Source organism: Erpetoichthys calabaricus, chromosome 2 (genome assembly GCF_900747795.2).
Source record: "Erpetoichthys calabaricus chromosome 2, fErpCal1.3, whole genome shotgun sequence".
In the NCBI taxonomy this organism is placed as follows: domain Eukaryota; kingdom Metazoa; phylum Chordata; class Cladistia; order Polypteriformes; family Polypteridae; genus Erpetoichthys; species Erpetoichthys calabaricus.
This window is the reverse complement of record NC_041395.2, coordinates 246,926,660-246,947,412: the sequence shown is the minus strand read 5'-3', so window position 1 is coordinate 246,947,412 and position 20,753 is coordinate 246,926,660. Positions and strand designations below refer to the sequence as shown.

The 20,753-nt window shown below is 36.1% G+C and overlaps 1 protein-coding gene across 1 annotated transcript in view; it reads right to left on the bottom strand.

Moving 5' to 3' along the window:
• LOC114646921 (inositol polyphosphate-5-phosphatase A) overlaps positions 1-20,753 on the bottom strand; it is a 494,778-nt gene that overhangs the window by 83,578 nt on the left and 390,447 nt on the right. The window contains exon 9 of the mRNA XM_028795326.2: positions 18,375-18,459. Coding sequence (XP_028651159.1) covers positions 18,375-18,459 — 85 coding nt within the window. The remainder of the gene's footprint in view (positions 1-18,374; positions 18,460-20,753) is intronic.

Sequence of the window (20,753 nt, the reverse complement as noted above, 5' to 3'; positions counted from 1 at the left end):
AAATCAAAATTATTTCTTCACAAACATGTTACATATGCATTTGTCAAGAGAATTTGTGTTGTAAAGTTAAGTGATCTCTATAAAATTAAAAAAAAATGTCTTGCCCTGTCTGGCACTTTACAATGGATAGTATGAGGGGCAGAGGGAAAGCTTAAAAACTTACTAAAATAAGTTGATCTTTCTGAAGGATTTATGTGACAAGAAAAGGTATCTGGAAATAACCATTTTATAACAAATTCCTGTTACTATTCTGGTGGTAATAATAAGTTTTTTATTCTTTTGTGTGTAATTCTTATATAAATATTTAAGTAAATAAAAATAAAAATCAACCATGTGGCACAAACGGTTTACTATTATTTGGTCTTTTGGGAGGAAACCACCCTACTGAGGGCGGGTGAAAGGTTGTTGAACAGGAAGACTAAGTGCAACACAGCAGCACAGTGGTTAGTGTTGATGCTTCACAGATCTAGTGTCCTGTGTTCAGATCCCACACCCAGTTGTTCATGTTGAGTCTACACCTTCTCATTATGTCTGTATTGGTTTTCCTCCTACGTCGCAAAAGTTGGGCAGATTTTGTTAAATGGTGATAATACATTTCCTCTTTGAATAGGACCTATGATGTGGCGGGTTTACGGCTGGTTCCTACCTTGCCCTCAGCACTGCTAAAATAGTCTACAGCACTTGACTTACCTGAACTGGACTAAATTTGGATTTAAGACAGAGATGAGACAATGCAACATTTAACGTACATAACTGTAAATTTTGAGCAACCTAAATGGCTTCAATATAAAAAACGCTGAATATGTGTTTGTCCAGTATGCAAATCAACATCATTAAACCCACCTCAGCCAAACTTTGCACAAACTGCTCATCTATACAGAGAAAGATTGTTAAGATATGTTTTGTTCCAACATTGTTGTCTTTGTGGAACTTTATTTAGTGATGTGTCCCTTATAGACACACAGAGAAGGATGATCCTATTGCTGTTTTGAAACTAAGAGCAATGCAACTCAAGGAGGAGACACACTCAGTAGGATGCTGCAGAAGACATTTAAAGCATTTACACAAATAATACAAACAAGCATCCACTGGGTTTGCATGCACCCTATGGTAATTTAGTTACACAACCCTAAAGATACAGCAATATCTGTGATTAATTTTCTAAAAAAGACCAATGCAATTAATCAGTTAATGCATTTCATAGTTGAGTCAGGATTACATAATTTAAACAAACTGCATGGAACAACCAGCCAAACTTTTAATTCAGAGGTTTCCCAAACCCATTAGTCCATTTTGCTTTTATCATGTTCTTTTCACATTTACACACCCACCCCATATCAATATTATACCCATATTATGTATTCAGATGCTCACTTTCCATGCCTTTGATTTGTGTGAGGGCATTAATGCTATTGCGGATATGGATCTACTTATTGATAAGTGACCTGCTCCAAGATGGCAAATTCTGCAAAGACCTCTGATAGATAGTTTTCGTCTTTTAAATCCATCTGCTAGTGAATGGTCTTTCTTATCTTTATGCCACAAATCCCAGTCACTGATTAATCTTTTATTTATTTTTCCCACTTTGGTCCAACTTGTCCTAGATATCTGTCACCTGTCCTCCTCAACATCTGATCATAAGAGTTTTTATCTTAAATTTCGTCACCATGATTTACAACCACACACCTGTAATAGAGATTCAATACATCACTCTTAAACAATAAACAATTCTGTGATCAATTAGCTGCTAAATAAAAGATATTTTTGAGATAATTAGTGGCTCAGTGGTGGACCCAGTTATCCTGTGGGAGGCTACCAAGGGCTGCACTTGTGACTTTTCAACATCTTGGTCTTTGCATTCTATGAACTGAAAATAAACTGATACATTAAAACGGTAATTCTTTGCTTTCTGAGCTGGAGAGGACTGACCCGCACTTACTACTTTAAATAAAAAACCTGAAATGAAAATTTCAAGTGTTAGGGCTGAGCTAAATACACTCATCTTGCAATGGGCAGAATTTCAGGTCCATTAAACTAGGGAATGGTATTAGTCATTTGCTACTATCTCTTCTATAAGGATTGAGTTTGGTACATCACTAATGACCCCAAGCAAATAAATTAAAAAGTTTTTCAACCACTACTTTAATTTATTCTTTGAGGTGTCTAATTTTGCTCAGAGGAGATAACATCACACTTGGGTGTTCCTGTCATTCTGGAGGAGCTAAAGGAAGGTCTGAGCACTATGAATAAAGGCCAAACTCCAGACTTTGATGGCATTCCACCAGAGTTAGCTTTGGCCTTTTGAATGCAGCCATTTCCTCACAGTACTTAAATCCAAGAGTTAACACTGCAGTCATCACTCTGCTCCTATTCATATGAGACATTACCTTTACACAACTCGGATATCAAAATCCTAGCATGCAGACTTTAATGTTACCCATAAACTGATTCACCCCAATCAAACTGGTTTTATCTGCTTCCGCTCTGCTTCAGATACTGTTTGAAGATTCCATTATTGAAAAGATACAGTGCCTACTTTTCTTTTACTGCAGCTTTATCATCCATGGAGTCTGAAAAGGCATCTGATCAGTTATACTGGGCATTTCATTGGCTCGCCCTGGGGAAAATGGGATTTACTAACTAATTTGTGGGCATAATTAAAACATTATATCCCACTGCTTTTTTTGTTCTTCTCACAAACTAAAACATCATCTCCTTTCATTATTAAGAAGGAATCCTCTATCCTCTCATCCCTTTTCTCTTCAATTTATCATTAGAGCCAATGGCTGAGGCTATCAGCACATCAGAATTAATTACTCCTATTTTATTACATAATATTCAGAATGTGACTTTATGCCAATAAAAGCCTTCTACATCTAGGGAATTCTCATACGAATCTCTCACAAATTTTAAATCTTTTAAAATCACGTCAAGGGATAAAATTAATTTGTTCGCGTCCTCCTTACTATCACCTATATTCTCTTCCCATTCTGCTACTTACCCTACATCTACCCCATTGCACACAACTTTAAAGTGTTTGGACTTTGACTATCCTCCTCTGTCCATGAAATTTCTATGTCAAACTTTCAGGACGTCTTTGTGGATGTTAGATCTTCATTCAGACATGGGCAAACATTTTTTTCGTTCTGGCTTGCCACTGCAAATGTAACTTCCAGGCTCAGAGATCAGAGGTTCATTCTCTGGTCTCCAATTTTACTTGGAACAACAGGAGACTCAGAGCGAAAAATACTGTTTTACTCCAGGATAGATGTGATTCAAGATTTCACTGTCAGATTTAGAATTGTACTACTGAACTTACATGTCTAGTGTGTAATTAGGGAGGCCCTTCAATCCTTCCAGCTTATTTTTCTATCAAGTTGGCAAATGTACTGCTCTACAAATAAAATAAAATTATATGCACCAATTTAAATCTTAGAGCCTCCATCCTGCCCAGGTCCCATTATTACATATGTTAAATTCATTTAGTGTAAAACTGAAAGGAAGTTAGGTGACATACTCAAATGGCATATGCACTTACCCACCTTAATAATCATGTGTTGCTATTATGTGATCACCCACATTTCTTGCCTGCTTAGATAAAGTGTGTTATCAGTGCACTGGAAGATCTGTTCAGTGATTCTGGCCTCAAACCATTTCAAAATCTACAGTCTTGTTTTGCTGTTCCATCTTCCACCTCTTTCACCTGTCTACAACTTTTCTTGACACTTAAGACCTATGGTGTATCCCTTATAATACTTTTATTAAATCCTTTTTCCTCTCCTGCCAGCTGCTTTTCTCCTTTCAGGAAGCCTGTCTCAATTCTTTGCTCTCTATTATGTAAAGCTTCTCTCAATGGTGTCAGGATTTCCTTTTTGCTGAGAGACAATTTTCAAAAATATCAAATGTCCATCAAAAACCTATATCCATCATTTCACTTAATTTAAATTTGTTCATAAGTTATATTTTACCACTCATAAGCTACATTTAATGTGCCTCAGCCCAGATCCCCCTCTGTTACTTTTGCCCCTATGATGCCCCAGGGATCTGTATGCAAATGTATTGCTTTTGTTCTTCTGTTTTGGCTTTCTGGTATCTAATCATCTTCTCACTCTCTTCAAAGATTCCTCTCTTGCCACATATTCTTGTATTCCTACACCTTTCAGGCCTTGTTCAGTTGGTGTACCAGTATAAATTCTTATGTCTGGCACTGTAACTGTTAAAGCTTCTGCATGCTTCTAGGTGGAAGACCCCTGAATCAAATTACAATGACAAACTGGCAGTGTACCTTTTACAGCCTGATTCAAGTTAATGGAACATCCTGTGACTCCATTCACAACTGGGATTCTATCTCTTCCAAAGTTAACACTTTTATATGCAGAGGCTTGTGATATTGTCACTTCCTTTGCCAAGTGTGGTGGTCTGGTCAGTTGGCACTGCTGCAGTTATCGGTGGTATGGCACTAGACGCGGGATGGATTGAGAGGGCGCTTTGTAGGTTTATTTCACAAAATGACTGCTTCTCACTTTGACATATTGAATTCTTTTTTACCTAGTGAAATAAAAAAAAAATACTACAACAAATGTATATTTTCAAAGCTGGCTTAAACAGTTTACAAAGCATAATATAAAAAAAAATTAAAATTGCTTAAACATTTGTAAGCTAATCCTGTCCTTATTAACAAGCTGCAGCAGCCCGTCTCAAATTACAAACATGAGTGGCTTGTCAATAAACATCCCACTTGTTGACTAGCATGAAAATTCAGTACATTCACTCAGTCAGTTAATCCATCTCTCCTTCTAAAAAGGTACAGACGCACAACATGCAGATTGAAACATATTACAAGTAAATTAGGGAAGATGAACTGAACACAAACTCAAAATGCAATGGATAAATCACAAGGAAATAAATTTATTGCTTAAGACAGAAACATCAAATTTAGACAAGGTGAGACAGAGGTTGGTGTAAGACTTTGCACCCTAATGATTCTATTCTGATTTTCACAGCTACCCCTAATCCCAATAATAAAGTGGATGGAGGGATGTAGGATTCAGGAAATCCGGCTGGTGGTCATACCCAAATGTAAATTATGTAACTTAAACAAGAAACACCGACCCTTACACATGCACTAGACTGTACAAGATTTAGAGACATTTCTTGTATGAAATGCCACAAGAAACAAACACAGTGCATCTTTTTCAGCTGAAAATTATAAAAATTACAATTAGTTAAAAAATATATAATATAAAATAAGTGTATTTTTTGCTGCATTCTTCAGTGATGACAAACTCTGTTTCTTATATCTAAAGTAATAACAATTGGAAACAAAAGTAAAAAAAAAAAAAAAACATGCATGACAGAAAACAAAAGCTGTGTAAAAATAATGTCTTTTTCCAGTATAAATACAATGTAAAGAAAAATTATATTACAATGGGAGCTCTTTAACATTTGTTTCTTTAAAACAGTTTTGTTTATCTTGAGAAGCCTCTTCAGGAAGTAACACATTAGTAAAAGTGTGCCACTGAAAAACAGTGGAAACAAGAGAAACAGACTTAAACACATATACACAGACTATGATGGAATAAAACAAGATTGCCCTCCTATCCAAATGGCCACCGTTTTAATCAGTGTCACCTCTGTGATGAATGGCAGGTGTGGCAAAACTGAGCACCAGGCTGGGATGTGCACTGAAGACTGTCCCTGGCACTGTCGTCACTCTCTGTCACATCATTGCCATCTGAGTATCTCCAGCTGCCAGTTGCCACCATCCCAGACACAAGCACAATAACAAAAGAATAGTTAAGGGCTAGCTCCAACATGGAGTTATTAGTTACATAATCATGCCCAAAGCCTGTGTGCCAAAATAAAACTCTTAAATGCATCTACATATGCGAGTGTTTTATATACAATGCAACATTCTTGTTAAATCTGATTACTGTCTTATTTTCTTATTGTTCTGCCCACTAAACAGCATCTCCTCTCTCTGTACTATTAATTTACATCTCATACAAAAGGCACGCTTACTAATGCCCACTGGGAATAGTATCTCTTTTATTCCTGCACTGTGTCATCCTTCATATAATGAAGCTTTATAAGGCCAGCCGTGCTGATAAACTTTAATCTTTTCTGAGTGTGCAAATTAAAACTTGGTTTATGGCCACATGCTGCCTCGATTCTCTAGGGGGGCTAAAGCGTGTGCCTGTCCCCCCCAACCCAGCCTGAAAACAATGTGCTCAGCTGTTCTCCTTCCAGCCCACTCCCAGCCTGTGGAGTGATGGAAGCAAAAACAATTGCATCATTTAATTTACTGTTGCAACACTGATATGGCTCATTGGTCCCTCGTTGTTTTGAAGATGGATTTAATTAACCTCCAATGAATCTTTGCCCGAAAGCTTGCATCCAGCAGGGCAGGAATTACTGGTGTCAAAAATCCCAGCAAACTGAGAGGTAATCAGTGATACCCTGATGGCTAAACAGAACAGTTCTAAAATTAATTAGCTTAACTAATGTACTTTATACTTAATTAAACAACAATGGTTTGATTATCATTGCAAGAGATAGCACTCACAAAATGGGTTGAACAGCACAATTATTGTAGCAATTATTATTCTTCTAAAAGGGGGCATAAAAATTTACTGCACTTAATTTGACAGTAGTCACAGTGAAAGTGAACAAACCAAAATGCTTATTTAGAATACAATTGTTAATTATGTCATTGAAACAAATGGCACAATGAAAAACACAGCTTCACTGAGGCTCACATCTTAAATTGGGTCAGTGACAAGCTCAACTTTCCATGCACCCTATCATCAGATTGTGAAAATTCATTAAAGAATGAGAAAACATCATGAAAGCATCACATGCAAAGAACCCAAGCAAAGATGGGATGCCCGTTCAATACAGAGTATTAACACAAACTCACTTTTAATCAGGGTAACTTAAGGTTATTGATTAATTTAACATGGTCATCCTTGTGGACATGGGTGATAGCACACAATATGTGGCCATTCTAGAAACCAAACCTTGACCCCATGAAGCTATCCACTGTGTCACCACAGCACAATCCAAGGTTATATTAATCTTCACATGAAATTGAGTGTAAAAATATTTTTTTGTGAAAAGCCCCTCGGATTTAAGTTACAGCAAATGGTACTGCCCCCCCAAATATCTTCACATGCTACACAATGAGAGATTCAAAGCACTAAGCAGAGATCATCAGATTGCTTTACTGCATGGTAAGTCACATGATCTTAGTGGATGAAGTAATCTGCTGTAAAGTAATGATGAACTGAAATTGAAACAGGCACAAGTTGTATCAAGTGTACAGTAGTTCATGTCAGCAATTACCCTTTACAGTGGCCTCAATCATTCCTTAGATTGGACTATACTGCATGACTTAACCATTTTAGAGAAGTATGTTAAATTTCATAGGTCAAAACAGAACACAGTAGAAAAATGCTGTTTTTTTTATATATACTGTATATATATATATATATATATAAAATATATTTAAATATAAATATATTATATATTTAAATATATATACATATTTAAATATATATATATTATATATAAAAGGTAAGGATTTGACATTCAATCAGAAACCGTTCAGAGTATGTTTCACTTTTTTACTGGTCTATTAAATGAAACCTACTAATCTTTATACAAGAAAAACATGGCAGAATTCAAAAATCCGAGTGTATAATAACACAACATATTATATAATAATACAGTTATTAAATTACTACCTCATATGGACATGATTAGATTCAGATTTAAAACTTGGTAGAAAAACTTTGGTCTTTAAATTAAATGAAAAGAATTTTGAACAGGCTACAATAACACACTATATTACATAAATATTATGTTGCATTATATTTGTGCTATGTTTGATTAGATTTTCATTAATTAATTCTCAATTACTTGGAACAGGTTTCCAGGTTGACAAGGGTTTGTCAGGGGGAAAATTGAGCCTTTTTAAAATTTTTGTTTTATTTTTTATTATTTACCTATTTGGCTGACACCTTTAGCCAAGGTGATGTACAACATCTGAGATACAATTGGTTATGTTTCTTTTGTTTTTCCAACTGGAGCACAGGCAGGTGAAGTGGCTTGTCCATGGTCACAAAGTATTCTTAGTGGGATCTGAATCCACAACCTCAGGGTCTGAAGTCCAAAGCCTTAACCACTACACCACATTGCCACACTGTTTAGAAGTTTGGAATAAAGGGTTTCTCTGATCTTAATTAATTTTTTTTAAAGTTTGGAATATCAAAGAGTCTTTCTGTATAATTATCACTGCTGTTTATGGTACTCGGGCTTATGCTGATATTTTATTGTTATATACTTTATTTTTACCACAAAGCCTTTTCATTTGAGCACTACCATTTTAAGTTATACTTGCCATCAAGTAATGTGCAGTTACTACGGATGTGGTCTGTGAGAATTGCAATGTGTGATATCACCAAAACAATGCTCTAAATGCCAACAAATCCATTGTGGTGACGTACAGAGCCAAAATTATCAAAAATTGTGTTACTGTCCAAATACTTATGGACCTAAATGTAACATTACAGATCTTAGCAAATTCTATTCTTGACTTCCAGTTTGGGTTACAGTTTTGGTTTTGACAAAAGATTTCTTGCCCTTCATGGTTTTGACCCCCTCCATATTTACAGTTTAGAGTTTTATCTCCTAATCTTTACTTTTACTTTTGGGCAGCTCAGTTTCTTCTCTTGCAATACATGAAAAAATACAGATTACAGACATTAAAGACTTGCTGCCTTACAAAAGTAAACAGTATGATTGAAGTCCTCAGCTACCCAGCACAGCTGTTTTTCATTCAACCTTCTAGGAAAGAGTACAGGACCATTGCCACTTACACCAATATATTCAGAGAGTTATAGAGTGTTCTAACAGAAAAAACATAAGAAGAACTATTGTAATATAATCAGTAATACATAATATAAAAACAAGTCAAGTCAAGTTGGGGAGCATGCACTAGTACAGTACGTTGCCGCACCTACTACACAACGAAACAACTCTGGATCCTGGATTGCAACCCCCCAGGCAGACACGCGGTCCAGTCCCACCCTCCGGAAATGACCCTCTATCTGCCGCAGCCAGGTGTTACGTGGGCAACCCCTTGGTCTGGTCCAGCCACTAGGGTCCCCAACAATGAGGATCTTTCTTATGAGCCAGATCACCCTTGGGGAAACATGCCACATGACCGTAGTGCCGTAACTAACGGTCCCTCACAATGCAGGTAATGTGCCTCATTCGGGACTCCATGAGCAACCGCTCATTCGAGACAAAGTCAAACTAACGGTACCCAAGGATTTTCTGGAGAGACACAGTACCAAAGGAGTCCAGTCGTTGTCTCAGGTCCCTGGATAGCGTCCATGTCTCACAACCATATAGCAAGATAGGAAGCACCAGGACTCTAAAGACTTGGACCTTCATCCTTTTGCATAGATACACATACCACATGAGCGCCACATACCGCTTTCCACTGAACTCATGACCCCCCATGCTCTTCCAATTCATCTACTGACTTCATAGGAAGAGTCACCAGAGACTGTCACTGCCAAGGTAAGTAAACCTCTCAACAAGCTCAACACTTTCTCCGCAAACAGACACACTGCTGATGGCTGTGCCCAAGAGGTCATTAAAAGCCTGGATCTTGGTTTTTATTCAGGACACTCGCAAGCCCAGACACTCAGACTCCTCACTCAGTCTCTCGAGCAACCCGATCAGAGTCTCCATTGACTCCGCGAAGATCACAGCATCGTCAGCAAAGTCAAGATCCGTGAATCTTTCTTCACCAACAGATCCCCCACAGCCACTGGACCCCACGACCTTGCCCAACACCCAGTCCATACAAGCATTGAACAGAGTAGGAGCAAGAACACACCCCTGACGAACCCCAGAATCAACTGGAAAAAACGCAGAGGTCCTGCCTCCACTCTGCACAGCACTCACAGTACCAGTGTTCTGGCCGGCCATGATATCCAACAACCTCGATGGGATCCTGCGAACCCTCAGGATGTCCCACAGGGCAGCTCGATCAACTGAAACTCTGCCGATATTCGTGTTTGCGCTCCATGAGAACCCTCAGTGCCAGGATGCGGTCAATGGTAGACTTCTTAGGCGTAAAAACCAGACTGTTCCGGTCGCTGGTAGATGAGCAAGTAATCACGGATCCTATTGAGGACGACCCTAGCAAGGACCTTACCCGACACCAAGAGCAGTGTTATCCCCCTGTAGCTGCTGCAATCCAGGCGATCACCCTTCCTTTTCCAGATAGGGACGACAAGTCCCGTTTTCCAGTCAGTTGGGATGATGCCAGTCTCCCAAATAGAAGCAAAGATTGCTTACAATGCCAGGAGGACAGCCTTACCAAAAACAACAATAAAAAAACAACAACTTGTAATTACATATCATATATTCTGTAATTGTTATATTAAGACGGGTGTTTAATAATTTACTGATGGTCAAACTCACATAAGTACTATTCAACGTAGTCCCCCTTGACTTTAACACACTTGGCTCACTTTGTCTCCAGTGATGTAATCCCATCAGAATAGATGGATTCATCGGGGTACTCCACCCAACCCATTAAAACCAAATTTCTTCAGGTTTTGGAAGTGACTTGAGGACAAGTCTGGATTGTACTATGGATGGTTAAGCTCTATGATGCTACATTCCTCAATAACAGCCTTCAGTTTTTTTGGATATGTAGAACTGTGCATTGTTGTGAAGCAGCAACATACCTGCTGACTGTTTCCCATGATGCTTCTATTTATTGGCCTCATGTAATGACTTTACTGTGGAAGTGCAGGTTCTACCAGTGATTGTTGACTTTGTGGCATAAATTCCAACAGCAAGACGCCCTTTTCATCCCAGAAAACTCTCGCAATGAGTTTTTTGGCTTAATGCTGCACACAAAATTTCTTGGGGGTTGAGGATCCCTTTTGGTTCTAAAGCATGGACTCATGTGGTTTTAGGCTCATGGTGGTGAACCCACATTTCATCCACAGTAACAACACATGAGAAAAAGTCAGTTCAAGTTGTTGTGACTGAATTCAAGGTGACATGCTTTCTGATCTGATGTCAGCAATCAATGGAAACTGATCTTTGACATCATCAAATGAGTATGGACAAATGAATGTGGAAACTGTGCCAGCTGAAATCCCTAAATCATGGACTTTAACATTAAGCTTAACAATAATCAAGTCCTCCACTTTTTGGCCCCTTTCCTCTCAAGATGTCTCTAAAGGATGCCTTGTGTATGGGGGTCATCTTCAAGCAACTCCCAAACTCATTTAAGTTGCTTGGCTCAAAACCTCACCATACACAACATTCAACCTCTCATGGCTTTCCTTTGGTTGTTTTCCTTACTTTGTAAGAAATGTAATTATGGAATAATCCTCCCAATCTGTTAATTTCTTCATAGACTCAAAGGTAGATGTGTTGCCATCCTCTGTCTCCAAGTGCTTGCTATGAAATGACCTCAAACTGCATGTGTGGTATGCTAAGACATGCCTTAAAGTGACAAATGCAGATATGTAGCACAAACACATTATACTTAGGTAGATACATTATTGAACACCCCTTGTATGTTGCATGCAAACTACTGCATATTATTTATTTATTTAGCATTTATTGTTTGTTACCTGTTCTGAGAAAACATAAAACCTGCACTGGCAATGGGGATAAGTAGCAACATAATTATTTTGAGAGGGTAGGAATAGCTAGGGCATTAAGCTCCGTGTATGTGATGGGTTCTCCAAAAAAGCTATAGATAAATTTAACCCAGGAAGAGAGAGAGAGAGAGAGAGAGAGAGAGAGAGAGAGAGAGAGAGAGAGAGAGAGAGAGAGAGAGAGAGAGAGATATGATTTATTTAGGAGTAAATAAGTAAAATTTACAAAGGATGCTAGGGATAGGGAAAAAAAGAATGATGGCAGTAGGTCATAACATATCCAATCTGATGCAGGACATCACTAGGTTTGAAGACAAGAGAAGTCAAACTAAGTTGATGATGAGGTCTGACAGGACATGCTGATTATCACACTCAAGATCATTAAATACTAATTTACCATCAACAAGTGGAAGATTAAGGACCATTTAACTCTTTGAAGGTTAGTTACCCAAAAGTTGTTTTAAAAACTTAACCCTAAAATATTTAGGAGTAATGGACTCCCTTATGGACTTCTACTGTGGGGCTTGGTAGCCTTGAGAATTCATAGACACACCCCTGACCATAGATGTGATTCCAGATACAGCTAGAAGTGACTGCAGGGCATTTTTTAAAGATCACTCACTACAATTTGAGAAGTCTGGGGCCATAAATTGAGTTGAGATGAAAACTCACTGATGGGAAAATGGACATACTGAGATAGAGAGGTTGGTAGAGAGAGAGAGAGAGATACGGAAGATAAAAAGGATTTCAGGCTTGTGATACTGACAGGCAGTCATCCCCACTTCTCAGAAAAGTTAATAGGAACCATCTAGAGGTACAACAGGATTTTGTTTCTGTTGATAATCATTTACAAATCTAAAAGTGAAGGCAACTGAACAGGATAAACTGTCTATCTATATACTGTAGTTTTTTTTATACTTCTGCCAAACAACTTCACCCTTTGTTATAACCTTTCTTTCTTGGAACTGTTGCTTAAAACTTGATGTACTTTACAAACCTTATTATGTAACTTACAAGAAACACAGTGAATCGATTCACCTGTAGTAATGTTTGTAAAGCACTTAGTGATAATGCTCTCACTAAAATGTGCTATACAAAATAAAGTTTTTTCAATTGACTGATAAATGTGCTGTTTCCACGGGAAAACAAGACCACCACAAGAGAGCTCATTGACACCCTCAGAATCCACGTGGCTATGCTCATTGTTTCCCCTTGAAAGACCCTTTGAATAAGGGTCAGTTGTAGTCAATTCTTCCTGTCTACTGCAATTAATTGTCCAACCAACTCTCAGGATAGAGATAGCCTTTGGTTACTGACCTCCTTGTAAAAGTATGTGAAGAATTCTGCACCTGTCTGACCCAAATTAATACTTGTGTGGGTCAGAAAGAAACATATGACATTGAAAATTAATATATTAACGCAAGCATGCTAAATTAGTGTAAGTGAAATACCTAAAATCTAAACTTCAAAATGCTTAACACTTATTTTCTTGATTTTGTTTTTATTTAAAAATTATAAAAGACCATTGACTAAATATGCTACTGGCTTTGTGAAATATAGTTAAGTAATTAAGTGAAAAACTGGTTAATAAAGTTTTTTTAAGGTTAGGCAAATAATTTAAACTAAAACAGTTATAGTATACTTTTACAAGCAGGTCTAGAAAAATATATGTTGTACATCACTAGATTAAGATATTAGTTTTACAGTCTGTTTTCTATGATAGAAACACTAAACTGTATATACAATTATGTGTTATATTACATAATATATATATATATATATATATATATATATATATATATATATATATATATATATATATATATATTTATTCTTTAAGAGATTTTCAAAAACTTTCACTTGCATTAATGAAAAAGAATAATTAATGAAATATAGATGAATTAAACAAAAAATATTATTTTCTCTATCCAGGGATATTTTGCGCTAGAATCCTATGGTCTTAGTAAACTTTTCCTCTTGTCAGGATCTACCATGGCCATCTGTCTGAACTATGTGAAGCAAAAGACACCTTTGCATTCTAAAAGAACCAAATGGCAGCTACAGGAGAGTCAAACTGAAATCAACAGGTAGTCATCTACATGTATGGCAGGGAAGGTCACGACCTTTGTTTTACAAAAGGTAAGATGTTATCCTGTTTCCTTCAGTCACAGAAGGAAATATGTGCATTTCAAGGAACCACACTTAACCATTTGAATGTTCTTCGTCCTAAGCTATAGTTCACACAAAATTCAGCAGTCCAGATGGTGAACCTGTCACATCAAAGAATTGTGCAGTCTAATAAAATGAATAAAATGCTTAAGAAATTACTCTTATTTAATTCTTAAGAAAGAGATCATTTGAAATTACATGGAGAGAAAACTGTTATGACTGATTACATATTTTTAAAATGTTTTAAAATGTATTGCAAAAAAATTATTTATATTTAAAAAATAGTTTGGGATTGTTGACTGGTAAGCCTAACTTGACCAGACATGAGTGAGTATGGATATGAGTCCACAATGGACAGTTTCCTGCTTTGTACCTGCTGCTGGTGTGATAGACTCTGGTTTTACTTGACCCTGGGTAGGAAGAACATAAAACAGTAAATGATAAACAGAATATGATATGAAATGAAGCATTAAAATTATTGTGAGATATACATTTACTATAAAAACTGATATATTTTTGGAAAGCAATAACCTTATATAGATGTCTTGCTGTTTCTGAAATGTATATCATACTAAAAGCCAATTACTTAAATACTAAAAAAATCCACAGCAATTTTTTTTTTGGCTTGCTCTCGTGAGTATTATCCTGAACAGCTTTGATGCTTAGTATTAAACAAATTAAAGGAAATCTGACTTTTGAATTATGTTTCAGATATTTAAAAAATCATTTAAAAATACATAATTTTGCAATTTTGCACATACACAAGCATGTTTTATACTCTTTTATGTATTTCTGTGTTTTACTCCTTATCCTAAGCATGCTATACTGAACACAATTTTCTTTAGTTTTTAAAAGAAAAGACTACTCTTCACAGGAGTCCAGTGAAACAGTGCAGCCTAGTGGAAAGGATAGACAGTAGTTTGGTAACAGTGGACACCAGAAAAGTCTACCTTCACATTAGCTTATGCATCCTTATTAATGTAAAAATCCTTTACAATATACTGCAAGTGTTCTGCAATTTCAGCTTCTTTATACTGATGAATGGCTAAATGGAGAACATTTTGGATATTTAGCAATAATACTGTAGTTCAATAACAGAGATGGGATGGCACCCTGTTCAGAGCTGTTTCTGAATTCTGAACTGGATCAAGCAGGTATGCGAATATCATGTCAGATTTGTTGTTAATATTAAGAAGAAGTACAGTAATTAAACAACATTGAAATGACTTTGATCCTTGAAATAAGAAGATGACTAGAATTATCAAAATTCTGATTTTTGAGCCTTTATTTATTATTTTCTCATATTTACTGTGCAGCTATTGAATAGACTAAATGCATCTTATTTAACTGTAAAACTGGTTTAAGTAGGCTCAGTTGATGAATAGATTGGTGAACTCATGACTAAGCAGAAACTGAATTAATCTGAGATCAACATCTAGTCTGATAACATTTTCTGTTATTTCACTTTTTCTGATGTCCGTGTAGGGCAGACACAGTAGCACAGTGGTTACAGTTGCTGCTCCACAGCTCCAGAAGCAGCCTAAGCTCTGCCTGTGTGATGTTTGCTCTTGTTCTCTGTGCCAGAAAGGGTTTTACACAACATTCCAAAGAAAAGCAGGTTAATTGTCAAAACTAAATGGGCTCAATCAGAGTGAGTATGTGGAAATGATTATGCCCTACAATGCTTTGGCATCCCAAACAGGACTGGTTACTACCACACCCCTAATGCTGTCCAGATATCATCTAACCCCCATTATTCACAATTAAGCAGATTTAAAAACTGATGGATTTTGCTGTATTTTTCTACAACATAAAGTGTAATGTAAGCATAATTGTAAAATGAAATATCACATTTTACTTGTTCTATACCACTTACTGTTAATTTTGGTTAAAACATTCTAAGAATATCAAGCTATGCTATTAGAACTCATTTATGTTATACCATATGAAAGCTGACATGTAATGAATGCATGCATACTGATCATCAGTCAAAAAGCACAGATAGGTGGCACTAGTATGATGACCCTTTTACCTGGAATAATATAAAGGAGGCTAACAATGGTAAATTTATGAAGCAATAATGACACCTTTTATTGGCTAACTAGAAAGATTACAATATGCAAGCTTTCGAGGCAACTCAGGCCCCTTCTTCAGGCAAGAGTTGCCTCGAAAGCTTGCATATTGTAATCTTTCTAGTTAGCCAATAAAAGGTGTCATTTTGCTTGGCTTTTCTCTACATTCATAATGGCTAACACGGTACAACACCCTAGTACTGAAGCAATAATGTAAAGAAGAAATCAACATAACATACAATGACAGCAAAATAATACAACTGGCAAACATTCCTGGTCTAAACATACAGTATATTGTCCCCTGCCTATAAGGTAGTGGGGTTCTTTCATTTGCTTACCATGGTAGTACCAAGTACTCATTTTCTCATCCCCTCTCTTTCCCTTTATTACAACCACTTCTCCCTCTCCACTTGATCCCACTACTTTCCTCTCTGTTTAGTAGCCTTTACAACAGAATAAGGCACCATAGTTATTCTAGTGTAAGAGCTGACCCTATTTTTCAACAGGGATGCCAGTTTAAACTATTTTTAGTGACTCCTGACTTCCTTAAACACCTAAACTTTAAATTGTCTTTAAAGGGCTATGTCACCACAAGTTGCCCCCTAATGGGACAACCTGGACATCATTTGTTGCTTAATAAGCAGCATTATTTTCTTTTTAGGTATTTTTGCTAAGGATATGCTTTGCTCCATATTAGGAAGAAAGAAGTGCTCTGTAGCATAAAATGGACTTCTGACTAGTCATGAATGAACTATGGCAATCAGGCTCTTTTTGTTTAATTTACAAAGAAGGTAATTTGACTTTCTTTGGATTCCTTATTGACCTTATATTTTTAAAGAGGAGTTAAATGAACATAACAAAAGGCACTAGTTACAGGTTGAATGCCACATTTAGAAAGATTTGTAATAAATGAAGAATGTAATGTAAAGTTTTTTTTAATAAAAAAAGTTAAATATACAGTATCTACTGGTAGTTTGATGGCAGGAAAATGGGTTATATTTGATATTTGCTGTGCTAAGCTGTTCTGAATTTCTGCTCTAAAGGATACTCTTAACAACACTGCCTTTCTAATATAATTGCTTTTGATACATCTGAAAAGAAATCAACATTCCCCTTTTTACCTTGGGAAAAGAAGACAAAACAATGCACTTAGTGGACAAACACAGCTGGGATGATAATGAGGGTGTAAATGATGAGTCTGAAATCCACATTAGCAGCTCAATGACAAAGGCAAAGCCACTTAAATCCTGCCACCAGAGCCTGTGCTTGGCACTGATTAGCTCCTTAAAGTGACAAAGCAACAAATACAAGGCTGCTAAGAATTTATAAGATAAGGGACAATTTCAGGGTGATTAAATGTTTTGCTCTTTTGCAATGTACATACTAGCCATCTGACCTTTGCCACCTTTGTGAATTTCCCATTGGGATTAATAAAGTATCTATCTATCTATCTATCTATCTATCTATCTATCTATCTATCTATCTATCTATCTATCTATCTATCTATCTATCTATCTATCTATCTATCTATCTATCTATCTATTTCCATATGCTCAGGCAAAATAAAGAAAAAAAAACATTTACTAAAACAACATCTCTACGATTTACAGGACAGAATATTACTATTGATAGTTCATTTTTAAAAGAGGACTAATACAAATGAGTATCCTGAAGAGTGGGATTTACCAGACACAGTTATTTTGGCCATTGTCACTTGAACTGGATAAGCAAGTAAAAATCGGATGGATGGATCCACAGAATTCAAATGTGTCCGGTAGCGTCAAGTTTTCTATATTCTCCTTGTGATCACCAAAGGCTTTTATACTGGGCAGAGTTGAAATACAGAATCAGGGGCAATAAGTTATCTTGTAAAAAGTATAACCCTATGTGTGCTCTCTGAGCAAGGCCGTAAGCTTAAAAAGTACATCAACATCTAAAATGCTTCAGATTTACATGGCAGGTATTTTGCTTGCACTTTACTTTTACTCATGTGTTCACTTAAATAACTATGGAAACACTGAAATATTCATCATTTCAGGTTAGCATGAACAAGTTAAACTAAAGACATGTTTTTTTTAATTTAGACATTGGTGATTGTTTGCTGACCACTGCTTGATTAACAGGTGCACCTACCTGCTAATTAAAACTGTGTGTACTTTACTAGCCACACAAAAGACGTTCTATCAGATAACTACTAGAGTGGAAGCAACCATATGTTGCCAGCTTTTCTTCTAGCACCTTGTGTGCTATCCTTGTGCAAATTCTGAAAAATAATTGTTCAAGTAAGTAAAATCAAGGAGTGGTTAGCAGCCCCAAAGACATTCTGCACATAATCACGCAGGGTTATTCTAACACTGTGTAGATTTTGGACCACTTGTTCACTTTATGGTCAGTTGTTCATCTTGCAAATGCATGGAAACACAGAGATACTTACCGCCACAACATCTTTAGAATCCAACCTAAAATTAAAATCTCCAAAAAGAAAATGTGGAACTTTTTCATATCTCTGGTCTGTAATCCTGCAACAAAAAGAAAATGAAATGCTACTTATAATCCACTTTACACTGTTTAGTAGATTTCCTTTTTATATTATTTTACACAGTTTATCAAGGTGCTGCAGTTTAAAGTAAGATTCCCTAATATAGCAAGAATTAACATGCTTCAAGTGTCTTATTCTACAGTTTATGAAGGTACTGCAGCTGGAAATAACATTCACTAATATAGCAAGAATGAACAGGTTTCAAGTAATTTATTCTACATACAGTACAATGGCTGTATTCATTTTTTACAGCAGGTTAAAGTACTTGCTCAGGCTCACTATAAGGCAGCCCTACTTTAAAGTAATTAAACTAAAATGCTATAAACCAAAATATACTGTACAGTATAAAAATTAAAATACTATACAGCAATTAATACATGAAAGAGGAAAATACATTACATCTGTCAATGATGAAAAACGGATGCTTGGAATGTACTGACAAAAGTTCAAGGTAAGTAACCCAATTAAAATATGTTTGCCTTGTAATCTTTTAAAAATGTTTCTTAAAACTTAATTTTTGTGCTACAACAAAATTATGTGTTTACAAAGCAGTAAAGAAGAAACCTTCCATACTGGAACACTGCATATATTTAGATAATCAGCTAATACAGATCATTTGATTTACAGGATGTGCCTTTCTATATGCTGTGTCTGATCGTTTTACATCAGCTACCGCGGCTTGTATGGTGTAATGAAAGAATGACTAGAAGCAGGTACACTGCAAAGGCTCCAGATTCAGATGGATACATACAAGTTTCCTTCCAAATTCAAGCTGTGAAGTTTACTGGGGTCACTAAACTACTGAAGAGTGTAAAGGTGTGTTGTGATCGTGTACTGTATGTGTACCTGAATTAGTAGGTTAGTATTTAAGTGCTGTCTTGTGTTCTCTTCTGCCAGCACAGAGTCAGGCCTGAACCTCCATTCTTAACTCACACTGGTTTATGCTGGTTACAGAAAATGAATGGCTTAACTAAGGGGTGATAGATATGACTGTTTGGTCAGCTGCCTAAAGAAGAAGTGGAATCTCAGTTCAAAATGATACTGAAAAGGTGATTTGACTTTTGGTACAGGTATACACTTTACTCAAAAACAAGTAAACATTAATTTGTGAGCCATTTTACACACGTAGAATGAAAGGTGCTCCTCTGTCATTCAGTGACAACATACTTGTCAGGGAGTTAAAAGATTTTTTTTTTATATAGTTAGGTTTTTTTGTACTGACAGCTACATTTATGTTAGATAAGATAAATGAATGATAATAATGTACATAAAAAAGAATGGTACTGCAATTTTATTTAAAAAGAAAACAATGATTCAGGTTAAATTCAATTATGTTACAAACAATGCAACTCTTGCTGTTTTGTATTATTTAAACCAAATTTTTTTTTTTCTCTTGTAAAATAAAGATAAACCATGCTTCCATAAATGAGATCCAACATAACAGTTTTATTTCCTTAAATTGGTTACTTTTCATTACATTTCACTTGCTAAGGTCTAAATTAAAAAAAATAAAAAAACAGCTACATATGTATACCAGGAACAAAAACAAATATAACTGATATGTGACAAAAGAGCCACAATGACGCAAAAATTCTTTAGTACTAAAATCAATAAATAAAATCAAAGATTATATAATTGAACTGGGCCTACCAAGACAAGCCCATAGCATAAAGTAACTGAAAAGACACAGGTTACTTAAATACAATTACACCTGCTACTGGTTTAAAGTATTGCTATAAGAACAATAAGAATCAATTTAAGTTATAGGATACTTGACACAACAACTGACAAGGTATTATTATTACAGCATATTCATGTTTTTAAAAAGAATATTCCAAGAGATACGGTAGTATTGTTACTAGGGTGTTTCAGTTATAGTTCCTCGGTTTGATTTCCATCTTGGTAATTGTTTGTAATGAGCTTGTTCTCTTCTTGTTTCTGTAAATTTTTTTCCCTCTTGCATCCCACAGATATTCAAGTTAAATTAACTGATGACTAAAATGGTGTGAAAATTATTGCTTTCTGATAGACTGGCACCATCCTGGGATGCTGTAGGGACAGGGCCAGCCACTCACAACTATGTAATAGACCTGTATTTTGCTTAAAACAGATAGTAGGATATTTTTCTCAGTCTGTGGAATAGTGTGTGTATGAGAATATTACCACAGCAAGTAAATATTAAAATCCCCAATTGGTCTTTCTTTCATTCGACAATAAAAGAAAAATGGCCAATGTTTTGAAAATGAAACATTGTAAGTTACATTTCACAGCACA